Genomic DNA, 13,232 nt, shown 5'->3' with positions numbered 1-13,232 from the left:
CCACACACCACCCCGCTTTGGACGACGCCCTGCCTCTCTGTTCGGTAGCTGTATGATGGCTATTTGGGGGGGAAAGCAAAACATCTTTGCTATGTTGAAGGCTAGTCGTAAAATAAACATTACTGGTGCTTTACGGGTTTGTGCATGAATTATGCATATACCACAGACTTGCAGACAGCAGTAAATATCCAGAGTGTATTCGGTGGGTGAGATGTAAATGATGGTGAAATATCATGTCAAAGATACAAGCTACAGGTGTCCGCGTGCATACAAAAGAGTTCATTTAGGTATGTTTATGAATGTGTGTGTGTGTGTGTGTGTGTGTGTGTGTGTGTGTGTGTGTGTGTGTGTGTGTGTGTGTGTTTATGGGGTAGTGGTGGTCTAGTGGTGGTCTAGTGGATAGTGAGTTGGACTTGTGATCAGAAGGTTGTGAGTTCAAATCCCGCCTGAAACCACACCACTACTAGTGTGCCCTTGAGTAAGGCACTTAGCCCTCAGTTACTCCAGGGGGAATGTCCCTGTAATTTGTAATTGTAAGTCGCTTTGGATTAAAAGCGTCTGCTAAATGTCAAAATTATGTGTGTGTGTGCGTTATTCACTGACCTGTATCTTTAATTTCCTCCCGTATTGCCTCACCATGGATCTGCAGGAACCTTCCGTGACCCAAGTACGACCACTTACCTCTTCACACCTTTGCATCATTTGACTTGACTTGAATATGATGAATATGACTGACATTAGTAATAGTAGTATTCGTAGTTATTCTATTTAATTTCCTTTTCACCATATTGGCATGATCTAGGTTTGTCCTCCTCCTGATGATGGGGCCTGTCTTGTGTGTGTGTGTGTGTGTGTCCAGAGAGCACCATGTCCAAGGTTCGTGACCCCTGTGGGATGGAGACCTTGCCCCTGAATGGTAACTTCAACAACAGCTACTCCCTCCGCAGTGTGGGGCCAGGCGGCGGCGGAGGCGGGGGCGGAGGCAGCTGTGACTTCCTGGGCAGCGGTGTGGGCGGAGCAGACAGCCCCCCTCCCCTGCTCAACCCCCGGGGCTCCGAGACCCTGGGCGGGGGCGGGATACGACGCAACCTGTCAGACGCGGCGGCCTTCGAGAAGATGATCATCTCTGAGCTGGTGCACAACAACCTGCGTGGGGGAGGGGCAGGAGGAGGAGGCGGCGGCGGGGGAGGGGACAGGGTGTGTGGCAGCCTGGCCAGGGGCCGTCCTCATGGCGGGATTGGCCGGGGAGCGGGCGGGCCCGGGGCCGAGCCGGTCAGGAGCATGGATGAGGACGAGGACTTCCTGTCCAGAGAGGGGTGCCAGCGCACGCCGCAGGATGTGGAGCTGCTGTACAAAGCCCTAGAGGAGCCCTTGCTGCTGCAGAGAGCCCAGTCTGTCCTCTACCAGAGCGACCCGGAGGAGTCTGAGAGCTACACGGCCGACCTCACTGAGAGCCTGGGCCACAGCGGGCACAGCGGGCACAGCGCCGGCGGGGGGCAGGGGGGCGGCGGGGCTCCCGACTCCCCTGCCCGGGACTCCCTCTACACCAGCATCACCAACCTGCGAGACTCGCCCTACCCCGACAGCAGTCCTGAGCCCCTGGAGGTGGTGCCCCGCTCGGCCCAGCCCCCTGAAGAGCTGTACTACAGCTCCGGGCGGCCCGCCCTGGGCTCCCGCGGAGGCCCCATGCAGACCTTCTACCAGGCTCCGCCCAGGAGGCCCAGTGGGGAGGGCCACCCAGGCCAGGAGCCTGCTCACAGCGAGGGAGACGGACAGATGCAGCTGGTCACCAGCCTGTGACTGAGAGCAGGAGGACTGGGGACAGGGAGGAAGACGATGAGGTGATGAGGAGGGATGATGGCTGGTGCCCGCCTCACAAAGCCGCTTCTCACTCTGGCTTCTCTCCGCTTCCTGCTTGTCGGGTTGCCTTTTTTTTTCCTCCTCTTTATTTGTATTTATCTGAAAGATTGAGCAAACCTACATTTAGGGGGAGTTCTAGCTGTCTCCACAGCCACAGTCTTTCTTTGAGTGTCCCTGGAGTTTTGGAGATGAACAATGGCTGAGTGTTTCCCTGTGGAACATTCACCTGCTCTCTCTGTCTCTCGTGTTCCTAGTTCCTCTACACCCCTCTATCCCTTGGCACCCAAATGCCAAGCCCAGCACTCTGAATGTACCTATCCCAACCCTTTTATCTTACTACTGTACTGAGCTACAGATATTTCCAAACTTTAAAACGTTGTTAAAGTTGGTTTTAATTTCATTTCCCTGAAGTCTTTCTTCATACATTCCTCTGGAGAAATGATTCATTTTCTAGTTCCTCTTTTGCCCTATGTCATCTTCCATCTCCGTTTGTTTTTGATGGGAGTAGGTAGCTGTGGAGACAAGGAATATGAGACAAGGAATATAGTATGCCATTATACCACAGAAAAAGATCTCTCTGAAAGCTCTTCAGTGTTGCCAAAAATACCTTTTTCGAGCCAGAACAAAAACTGGAACACTCACACGCATACACACACACACACACACACACACACACACACACACACACACACACACACACACACACACCTAGACCTACCACACACACACACACACACACACACACACACACCTACACACACCTACACACACATACACCCACTCACAGAAGTGCTTGTTACTGAGCATCAGAAAGTCAAAACAACACTACATCCAAGTCAAAAGGAAGGAGAACAATACTGTTGTTCTGACCTGGCAGTCGGAGCTGCCTCAGTGTAGTTGCCTTTATTTCTCGCTGTGAACTGACTCTTATGTACAGAAGTGTAGCTGAGAGTGAGGAGACACTCAGCTGCAACCTCCGGGGGAGACAGATACTCTACCGCCAGCTGTCGGGGGTCAGGGTCAGAGGTCAGCACTATGAAACAGAGGAACAAATTAGGACTTTTCTTTTCCTTTTGTTCTTTTCTTCAGGCATTTGAAAGGTAAAAGACTGCCTCACTAACTTTGGAGGAAAGTATCTGTGTTGGTGACTTTGTGTTTGCATCACACAAGGGGCCTCTAAAGACTGGTTGTGCCCTGAGTAAAGATAGATGTTCCCCAATGGATGTGGACATGTCACCTGTGTGCGGTTGTGACAAACAGACTCTAAATGTTGGAACCACTTCAGCCGCTACTTACAGTATATCTCAAAAGTGAGTACACCCTTTAGATTTTTGCAAATATTCTGTTATATCCTTTCAGGGGATAACATTATCCTACTGAAACTGTGATATAACTTAAAGTAGTCAGTGTGCTGCTTGAATAACAGTATAGATTTATTGTCCTTTGAAAATTACTCAGTACACAGCTGTTAATGTCTAAACAGCTGGCAACAAAAGTCAGTACACCCCAGTGGCGGCTGGCCGATAGAGGGCGCTGGGGCGCCGCCCCCACCTTCACTTCCTAGTTCCCCACCTTCACTTCCTAGTTGCGATTTGTAAAAGTTTTTTTTTAAAATAAACATTGTTTATTCACAAAATGCGGCTGATATTCTGTCGCCGCCTATCAGCATTCATTAAAAATCCTCCAATACAATAAACATTTTATCTGTGTGTGTGTAAAATTCACTGTTAAAATACATAGGGGGAGGCGTCGGGGCGCCGGTCAATGCCAGTCTATGGCAGGCCGAATACTTTTCGCTTACACGTGAGCTGTAGCAGCGCTCCAATTGGCTGTCTCCTATTTCTAGGCCGGGGCGCAAAAATGTGCGTCCTGAATATCCGGTTGTTAAGTCTGACGTCAAACGTGACGTTTTGCAATTTCCGGCTTTTACGAAAAAAGAAAACAATGTGGTGGTCTGTAAACTGTGCAGAAATGAGTACATCAGGAGTACATCTGCAATGAACGAGCACCTCAAGCGAAAGCATCCTGGAGCTCTTTGTGAAGACAGCCGCAAGATACCACCGTAAGTCAGCGTTGTATTTCTGTTCACTTTTCCGGCCGTGTATGAATGAAAAATGGATAGCTACTAGCTAATGTTACACAAGCAATGTAGCTCACCACAGTTTGTATGTCTTGTCTTCTGGTGTTATTAATAATATATAAAAAATAATCTATTGCCTCTAAAATCACCACGAACAGAACGGCGGAGGTACGGGTAAACGTGCGCGTGCACGCGGAAAAAAAATCATGCACGCGAAAAAAATCGCGCGAAAGAGGAACCCCCCACCACTAATGTGACAAATCCTGGAGGAAACACTGCTGTGCCCCACCCAAAATGTTTAGCACCAGCCGCCACTGGTACACCCCATAGTGAACATGTCCTAACTGTGCCCAATGATGTTGTTTTCCAGCCCTGGTGTCATGTGACTCATTAGTGTTACAAGGATTCAGGTGTAAATGATAAGCAGGGCTGTTAAATTTGGTGTTTTGGGCACAATTCTCTCTGAATGCTGGACAACATGGCACCTCATGGCAAGGAACTCTCTGAGCGGCTGAAAAAAAGGATTATTGCGCTTCACAAAGATGGCCTTGGCTATAAGAAGATTGCCAACACCCTGAAAATTAGTTGCAGCACAGTGGCTAAGATCATACAGCGGTTTTCCAGGACAGGTTCCACTCGGAACAGGCCTCGCCAGGGTCGACCAAAGAAGTTGAGTCCACGTGCTCAGCGTCATATCCAGAGGTTGGTTTCCAAAAATAGACGTGCGAGTGCTTCCAGCATTGCTGCAGAGGTTGCAGAAGTGGGATGTCAGCCTGTCAGTGCCCAGACCATACGCCGCACACTGCATCAAATCGGTTTGTATGGCCGTCGCCCCCGACAGAAGCCTCTTCTGAAACCGATGCATAAGAAAGCCTGCAAACAGTTTGCTGAAGACAATGAATCCAAGAACATGAGTTACTGGAACCATGTCCTGTGGTCTGATGAGACCAAAATAAACCTGTTTGGGTCAGATGGTGTCCGGCGTGTGTGGCGGCACCCTGGTGAGGAGTACCAAGACAAATGTGTTTTGCCTACAGTCAAGCATGGTGGTGGCAGCATCATGGTCTGGGGCTGCATGAGTGCTGCCGGCACTGGGGAGCTGCATTTCATTGAGGGACACATGAATTCCAATATATACTGTGACAGATATATATCCTGCAGCAGAGCATGATCCCCTCTCTTCGGAAACTGGGCCGTTTTTTAGGGCAGTTTTCCAACATGATAATGACCCTAAACACACCTCCAAGATGACAACGGCCTTGCTGAAGAAGCTGAAGGTTAAGGTGATGGACTGGCCAAGTATGTCTCCAGACCTAAACCCAATTGAGCACATGTGGGGCATCCTCAAGAGGAAGGTGGAGGTGTGCAAGGTGTCCAACATCCGTGGGCTCCGTGATGTCGTCATGGAGGAGTGGAAGAAGATTCCAGAAGCAACCTGTGCAGCTCTGGTGAATTCCATGCCCAGAAGGGTTAAAGCAGTGCTAGATAACAATGGTGGTCACACAAAATATTGACACTTTGGGCACAATTTAGACATGTTCACTATGGGGTGTACTCACTTTTGTTGCCAGCTGTTTAGACATTAACAGCTGTGTACTGAGTAATTTTCAATGGACAATAAATCTATGCTGTTATTCAAGCAGCACACTGACTACTTTAAGTTATATCAAAGTTGCATTAAGATAGTGTTATCCCCTGAAAGGATATGACAGAATATTTGCAAAAATCTAAAGGGTGTACTCACTTTTGAGATATACTGTAAGTCTAACCCTGTACATATGATCCACACAAAAATGAAAGTACTTACTCTACTCCTACCGTGTAAATAGAAACCAGATGAGCAAAAGCAACAAAAAAGTAACAAATAATATGAAAACTGACTTCTTGTACTGCAACAAAACGACAAAAGAAAAAAATAAAAATGTTTTGGAGTTTGTGACCTGAATGATACACTCTATCTCTCTCTCCGCGTCATTCTTTCTCTTGCTCTCTCGCTTTCCCGTGCCCTAATGCTGTGCCATTCAGCGTAAATCTCTCTAAGAGACAGAGAGGGAAAAAAGAGAGAGAGAGAGAGAGAGAGAGAAAGAATATGATGGGTGGTAGATTTTGCATACAAATGAAAAAAGTAAAAAAAAAAAAAAATCCTGGCACAATTTTTATGTAATATAATCCATTACATGTTGTTAATGTTTGACCTTTGACATTCCCAGACAGGAAGTGCTCAACGTGGGTGGGGGGATAGATGTCATTAAATTTCATATTGTGCCTCATGGGCACACCAATGCATTATGGTTGAAGGACAGCAGCCATAAAGTGATCTTGGTTATGTATTGTTTGGAAGATATCATAGATATAACTAGAATACGGTACATCCTTTTAATATGCTGGGTTTTAGCATGTATGATAGACATTTTTCTATCTAAAAGTCTTGCATTTTGCTGTTTCTAAAAGATAGTTTCAGCATTATTTCAGAGCCTAATGTGACAATTCATTCCCTGTGTGCGCGTGTGAGTGTGCGCCTGTGTGTGACTGCGTGTTTGTGCGTTAAAGTGTACGTACGTACTGGTATGCCTGAGAGTTTTGTAAGTGTGTGTACATTCAGAAAGCTATTTTTGTTGGGTGAATTGAACGCACATCAGATGCTGAGATAGTAATTATTCTATGAGAAAGCCTATATTATTAGCTTCCATCTCAAAGACATTGGCAGCTGTTATGACTGCTGTTCCCATGGTGTTCAGGCTGCCTGGTAAACCTGAGCTAGGAGCAGAGACAGCCCTGTCAGAATGACACGCAGAGTTGACCGATGAGACGAATATGTCGGAACGTGCCACCATATGCAAGCGATTTAGGAGAGAAATGATCTGTCAGAAGAGAAGTATTTATGAGGATCCATCCCCCTGAAAGTCTGTCCTGACCTTAAAAACCTGAGAATTTGCCTTCACGCTTTATTTATATGTCTTTCTTAAATGGTTTATTTATCTATATTTATTTATCTATATGGAATATTTATTTGTATATTCATTCATACTTTATTTTTTTACATTTTTTTTTCAACAATCTCTCTGTACAAGGCCGAGCCTAGCCTGAGGGAGAGTAAATGGTTTTGAAGAAGGTTGATGGATTCTCCGACGTCCACTTCAGTGTGACATTTGTCTAGGGCGTGTGTGTCCCACTTCTTAAGGAGCCCCAAGGGCATGTTTAGGTATGACTCTGGGTCTGAGAGAAGGAGAGGGGGAGGGAGGGATATACAGTAGGTAGGAATGTCCTATAAGGGTTTTCCACCATTTTGCTCTTGGTTTGGGTATCCCTGTCCCAACATCACTTCAATCTCAATAAGGTGACCCTCACAAAAGCATCCTAGACATTAAATAGGGGGCATATGCGCAATACTTGTATTGGTTTTCTGACTTGGTTTAACTTTGGGACAGCCTTGTTGGATGATTGGACTATACCTGCACTTTGGGTGCTGTGTAGACTATAATGTTTTTTCAAAAGGATCAAATGATATTTTCCTTCACTAGTTCTCGGAAATGTTGTACATTGACCTTACAGCTCCTAGTCAGTTATTGTGGTGTTTGTAGCAGCATTGACTGGTAAACAATGGACAATTGAATGTATTTTGATTAGGAGGATTCAAGATGAAAAGTCATTCACTCCAGGGTGGTAGCGTCAATGCCCGACACTTGATTTCCATCGTCCTCCTCCACACTCTTCATTCCCTCCTCACCTTCTCTGACATAATGGAATGGTGTTGATCCTCTGTGCTCAGCTGGGATCTCCCCAGGGACAGACTGTTTACTGACTGGCTCCTCAGGAGAGGACTAATGTGCGTCACCTTGCTCCCTGGCTCTCCCTCTCTTCCTTCCCCCTCGCCTCTCTCTCTCTCTCTCTTCCTGCCCCCACACCTCTCTCTCTATCTCTCTCTCTCTCTGTTCCTGCCCCCACACCTCTCTCTCTCTCTCTCTCTTTCTCTCTCTCTCTCTCTTCCTGCCCCCTCACCTCTACATAGTTCTCTCTCTCTCTCCCTCTCTCTCTCTCTCTCTCTCTCTCTCCAAACTATCCTTTTCCACCTATTTCTCTCAATGGGCTCGATTAGCGCCGTAATCCAATAGGTTTTGCTGTTAATTTGTTTGTCTACACCAGATTGATATCTCAATATATGGTGGAGTACTGTGTTGTGGTAATGATAGTGATTATACAGCAGAAAGCGCTGTAGGACTGACGCCTGCTCAACAGGAATGTCTCTACCTAAGACCCCTTTGTAACCCCTGATTAGGATAATAACGCTGAAAGTAGTTTACTGGGGTAATCAATCACACTGAGTCTTTCTATCTCATTTTGTTGATATTTATCTCTCTCTCTAACCCCCCCCCCTCCCCTCCCCCCACCCGCCCTCTCTCTCTCTCTCTCTCTCTCTCTCTCTCTCTCTCTCTCTCTCTCTCTCTCTCTCTCTCTCTTCTCTGAGAACTGTCATCCCAGCACTCTCCCAGCATGTGCTGATGGCCCGCTCCTCCAGGTGTGCAGGTGATTAGAAGGTCGTAGGAGAGTTGTAGCCGTCAGACAGAGAGGTCCCTGCTGCTCTCTCCCAGTGCGGTTCACGCTCTGCCGTCTCTATGTCCGTCATTAGACAGCAGAGGTCCCTGAGACCCGGCCGTCTGTTGACCTGCTGTCCACCCTCTCCCATGGACGGCTTCTCTCCAGATTTGTGTCGCCCATATCACATGACCTCCTGTGCAGGTGTGACAACAACGGTAGCGGTGTCTCAGCGTCGCAGCAGCAGAGGAGCAGTGGGATCAGGATGTACCCAGGGAGTTACCAACAGGGGGCAGAGTGAGGACATGGTACGGTACAGTAGTAGCCCAGCCAGCAGCAGCGGTCGTGCGGGGGTAGGGGTGGAGGAGAGGAGGTAGGGGTGGAGGAGAAGAGGTGGGGGTGGGGAGGAGGAGGCTGTATAGCATGCAGAGATGAGGATACGGATGTGTTGTTTTGTTTCAGATGCCTTATTGTTGCCAGAGAGGAGTGGAGGAGTTAACAGAAGTCAGCTCAAATCAATCAACCAGGCGCGTAAGATCTCTGCTCCACTATTGTACCCTCACCAGACCATAGCAACAGCAACACAGAAGTGTCTGGCTGAAAGAAATATGGTCACGCTCCTCTCTCCTGTCTTGTATAATTTTCATGAAATGTCCAAATGAATCCACTGCCACATCCACTGGACAAAGGGGATTTTTAGAGTGACAAGGAAAGAGATTTTAGAGATTTTTAAACCGAAATGTAAACAATGATAAAGTAGTACTATTTTGTTATTGGTCTCTTGTTACGTGTCCACATGACTATATACAGTACCTATATCATAGTTCTAAGAATATGTAGAGGAGTTTGACATAAATTCATTGACAAGGATTGTGCTTTTTCTTTTTGCGTTGCATAACTATCCGAAGAGCTCAACCGGCCGCTCAAACCGGCAGCCATCTTTGATGCACACAGTGGGACCAGAACAGAGGGGTTCTGGGTTGGTTGGATGCTCAACAGGGTCGACCTGCGAGTCCCATTCTACACGCAGAATCCCTGGTCCAAAACCAAAAGACACACACACACACATACACAGACATTTTCTAGACACATCAGCTAGGTTAGGTAGTTACATCTACTGCGTACAGTGAAGTGGAGGTAGAGATCATAAGGGAATCTCCATTTACATGTTGCCGTTCATCCACATACAGTAGGAGCAGGCAGAAGTGGACCTATTCATTTCGGGAGGCATGCCTTTCTATTTCTGCATTACCCTGTGCTCAGCCCACTGACCCAAGGAGGGCTTGGAGCTGTGTCTGCATCTGGACGTAGTGAGCTCCATGCGACACACACATCCCCTGATCACTCATGCACTGTAGAACATTCTGCCCTTCCCCCCCCCCCCCACCCCCACCCCCCCTCTCCCCATTGTGCCCTAGTGGCAGGTGTGCATGGGTATCAGAGGCATGTCGTGAGTCAACAGGGTCATGACAGAGTCTGGGAAGTATGCATGGGGTATCGGGTGCACTAGCTAAGGGGCGGGACCAGTGTGGTCCTACCTGACAAGACAGTATTGGACATGGGGAGTGAATTGACAGAAGACCAGAGGGGTGAGAACAGGTGGATGAGGACAGGAGTAACAGTTGTTTGTTTATGAGGGTGGGTTCTGTGGGGCAGAATGTGGTCATCAGTAGGAACTGTGAGTACTGATATTGTGCCATTTTGGGGTTATGTGTAGAACACCATTTACAGTACTTCTCTTTGGTTTTTCTATGATGGTTTTCATTGATTCATTTATTATGTACTGCTGAATCCTTTGTAAAGAGAGGTTAATGTAAAGCCTTGATTCTGTTTTATCTTGGAGGGATGATGTTTGGTTCTTTTCTCACCGGTCATTGCTTTGACAGCTGTCTGGGCCAAAGGGGATGGTTTTCTGTGAGTGTTTGCATCATCGCAGGTCAGCGCGACCCTGTATCAGCACATATTAATAAAAAACTATTCAAAATGTACCCTGTCCATGCACCACAGTTTCTGTAGAATCATTGTGTGTGTGTGTGTGTGTGTGTGTGTGTGTGTGTGTGTGTGCGTGCGTGTGTGTGTGTCTGTGTGTGTGTGTGCGCGTGCGGGTGTGTGTGTGTGTGTGTGTGTGTGTGTGTGTGTGGGTTCAACTGCTGTGTGCATTTACATAAGAGGTGTGAATGCATGAAGGTGTGTTTAGTGTTTGTGGATAGATATATTGGCATCATACAAAATACAAAGTATGTCCATACATAGTAATGGCTGCTTATTGTTCTGTGGTACTGAATGCTAATCAACTTGAAAATGCATATATTATCTTTCAAGATGGAAATGATACGATTTCTTTAACCTAAGTGCTAATGCATTGGAATGATTTATTCATCGGATGGCCTGCAGTTTATGACTTCTGAGGATGGTGGTGTGTTGAACCTCGGCTATGTACCAACAGGAGCAGAGGACTGAGCCAATCAACCCCCTCGCTGAGTAAGCTATCTTTTCAACCACATAGGCGTATGTAGATGTGGACTTGGTGGGCGGGATGATGATTTTCCGCATTTTCCATCCAAGGCCGACAGAACCAAAGAATCCGAAGAACGGAGAAGAAAGGAAAAGTTGTTCCTTAAGGAGTCATCCTCCCTCTGAGGGTCTGGTATTAAACCTTGCTTCCATACACCCACTGAAGGGACGAGGACCAACCTGATTGGGCGAACGCCCACCAGGGAAATGTGTTGGGGAGGATGAGGATGAGCTTTTGTTGAGAACCAACCAACTCATGTGTAAAACGAATGTTGGTGAGCGCCAGTGACGCAGTGTACATGGAGACCATTGAGTTGCAGCTCTATGCAGTACTATACGGACCTACAGTTCTATAACCATAATAATCCACATAGTAAGGCACATATAGTAAAACATACGACACAGTAAACGCAAGGTACTAGGTAGTAGGTAGCAGTAGCATGTGATATGACCTATTGTACTAGTCTAGATTTCCAATAATGGAATTTACAACATTCTAACCTCTCAATGACCTCTAGAAAACTGTATCTACAATGAAGGCCTGTATACAACCATTTGGGGTATGTGTGAAGCAACATTAGGGAGATAGCTACTGCAAGGAAAGTAAACATTTTAATAGCCTCAGTCTCAGCATTACACCACAGAGTGTAGGGGATTGCATTTGCAATACAGTACGTTGCCTCCCTTGAAACCCTCTTGTGATTGATATTGTCATCAGTGTTTGATGATTGCGTCCATGGGGGTTCGTTTCCTTGATTGCTCATAATCCTGGCCATTGTACAATCTGATCGGTTGCTAATTAGCTGTTAGCTAATTAGTATGTGCATCAGAGCGTCTTAACTCATAATTATATGGCCTCCTACAGTCCTCACTGACTGTAGTCCACCTCCCTGTTCCTTGTTCCGTCCCATCTATGGCTGTTTCTCATACTGTTCTGTGTGATATGTTGTATTATGTATATGATGTAGCAAACCCTCCCCCTCCCTCGCTGCTCGTGTCCTTTCAGTAGTACTCCCTCAGTGAGGAGGCTCTCAAGCCTTGACCATTCAGTCACCCCACACGTCACCACTTTCACAAAAACAAACAAACACACACTCACACTCATACTGTACATGCGCACACTGGGGAGGGAGTCTCAACCCGGATACACTCACTTCCTAGAAGACACTAACAGGTATAGTAAATCCAGGGGTAAAAATAGCTCTCTCCAAGTCTGGTGAGATGGGGCCATTTTAGGCTCAAATACCCACAAATAATAGGCCTACAACATGAAAATAGAGACCCACCTACAGTATTAAACTAATTCTGAACCAGTGCTGTATGTGTATAGTGTAGCAGAGAGAGATGACTATACAGTGTGTATGGTCATTTCCTCTTTCCGTCCTTGTGTCTTGGTCCTTCTTGGTCCTTTACTGCCCCCTAGTGTTTGAATGTCCCTCCATCGTAAAGTAATGTTAAGCAATGGTAGTGCTTTTCTTAGCAGGTTAAGCAACCAGTGGTATTCATAACTGTCTTGTAAAAGAAGTAGAAGCCGCAAACTCTAGTTCCAGATGCAAAAATGTGGTCATGGCAACGGTTTCGGCCGTAGCCTTTGTCAAGTCTTAAATTATTTTGTTCCGTTGCCAGCACCTTGCCCAAGTTGTCTGCGGTGTGCGTTCTCTTTTCCTATTCATAACTTGCCAAGTATTGCCAAGTATTGCTTCCCTCTCTTTCAATGCTCTAGGTCAGACCTGGGCATTGTATGGCCCCCGGGCCGCATGCGGCCCTTGGCTGTCCCTGAAAAAAAAATATATATATAATAAGTGTAGGCAATGCGTCCAGTACAATTGCATTGCTTTTATTTTGAAGGCGACAATTTTATCTTAAATGTACGTATGTGAAAGAAAACTTGTAAAGTGTATGAAATGAACTTGTGAAATGTAATGTACAGCCCTGCAATAAAGTAATAAAAAAAACATTTAAAAAAACGTATGTGCGTGCGTGACTATGTTATGGCGCTTTTCCACTACCGTGCCGACCCGTGTTTCAGTATGTCTTTTATTAAAACCTCTTCTTATCCACGGACCCAGATGGGCATCCGAAGTGATATAAAGAGTTTACCTCGATCAATTCTCTTCATCGATATCACATTTTTTTCACAATTTTGCATGCTATACGATGCCACATTTTTTTTCCCGAGGCGGTAAACACGGCCTAAGTCACATCCAGTTTTCTCCAACTGGAGAATGTGTCATGTCCGGTTTCA

The 13,232-nt window shown here is 46.5% G+C and overlaps 1 protein-coding gene across 1 annotated transcript in view; it reads left to right on the top strand.

The window, feature by feature from the left end:
* The window catches only part of adgrl1a (adhesion G protein-coupled receptor L1a), a gene marked incomplete at its 3' end in the record, with an annotated part of 112,727 nt that extends 110,927 nt beyond the window's left edge, over window positions 1-1,800 (top strand). The window contains exons 26-27 of the mRNA XM_080524030.1: window positions 650-667; window positions 860-1,800. Of these exons, the coding sequence (XP_080380156.1) occupies window positions 650-667; window positions 860-1,800 (959 nt within the window). The remainder of the gene's footprint in view (window positions 1-649; window positions 668-859) is intronic.
* Window positions 1,801-13,232: the final 11,432 nt, after the last annotated feature.

This window comes from Nansenia antarctica (assembly GCF_963989245.1).
Source record: "Nansenia antarctica genome assembly, chromosome: 2".
In the NCBI taxonomy this organism is placed as follows: domain Eukaryota; kingdom Metazoa; phylum Chordata; class Actinopteri; order Argentiniformes; family Microstomatidae; genus Nansenia; species Nansenia antarctica.
The sequence above is the reverse complement of the archived record's forward strand: the minus strand, read 5'-3'. Positions and strand labels throughout refer to the sequence as shown.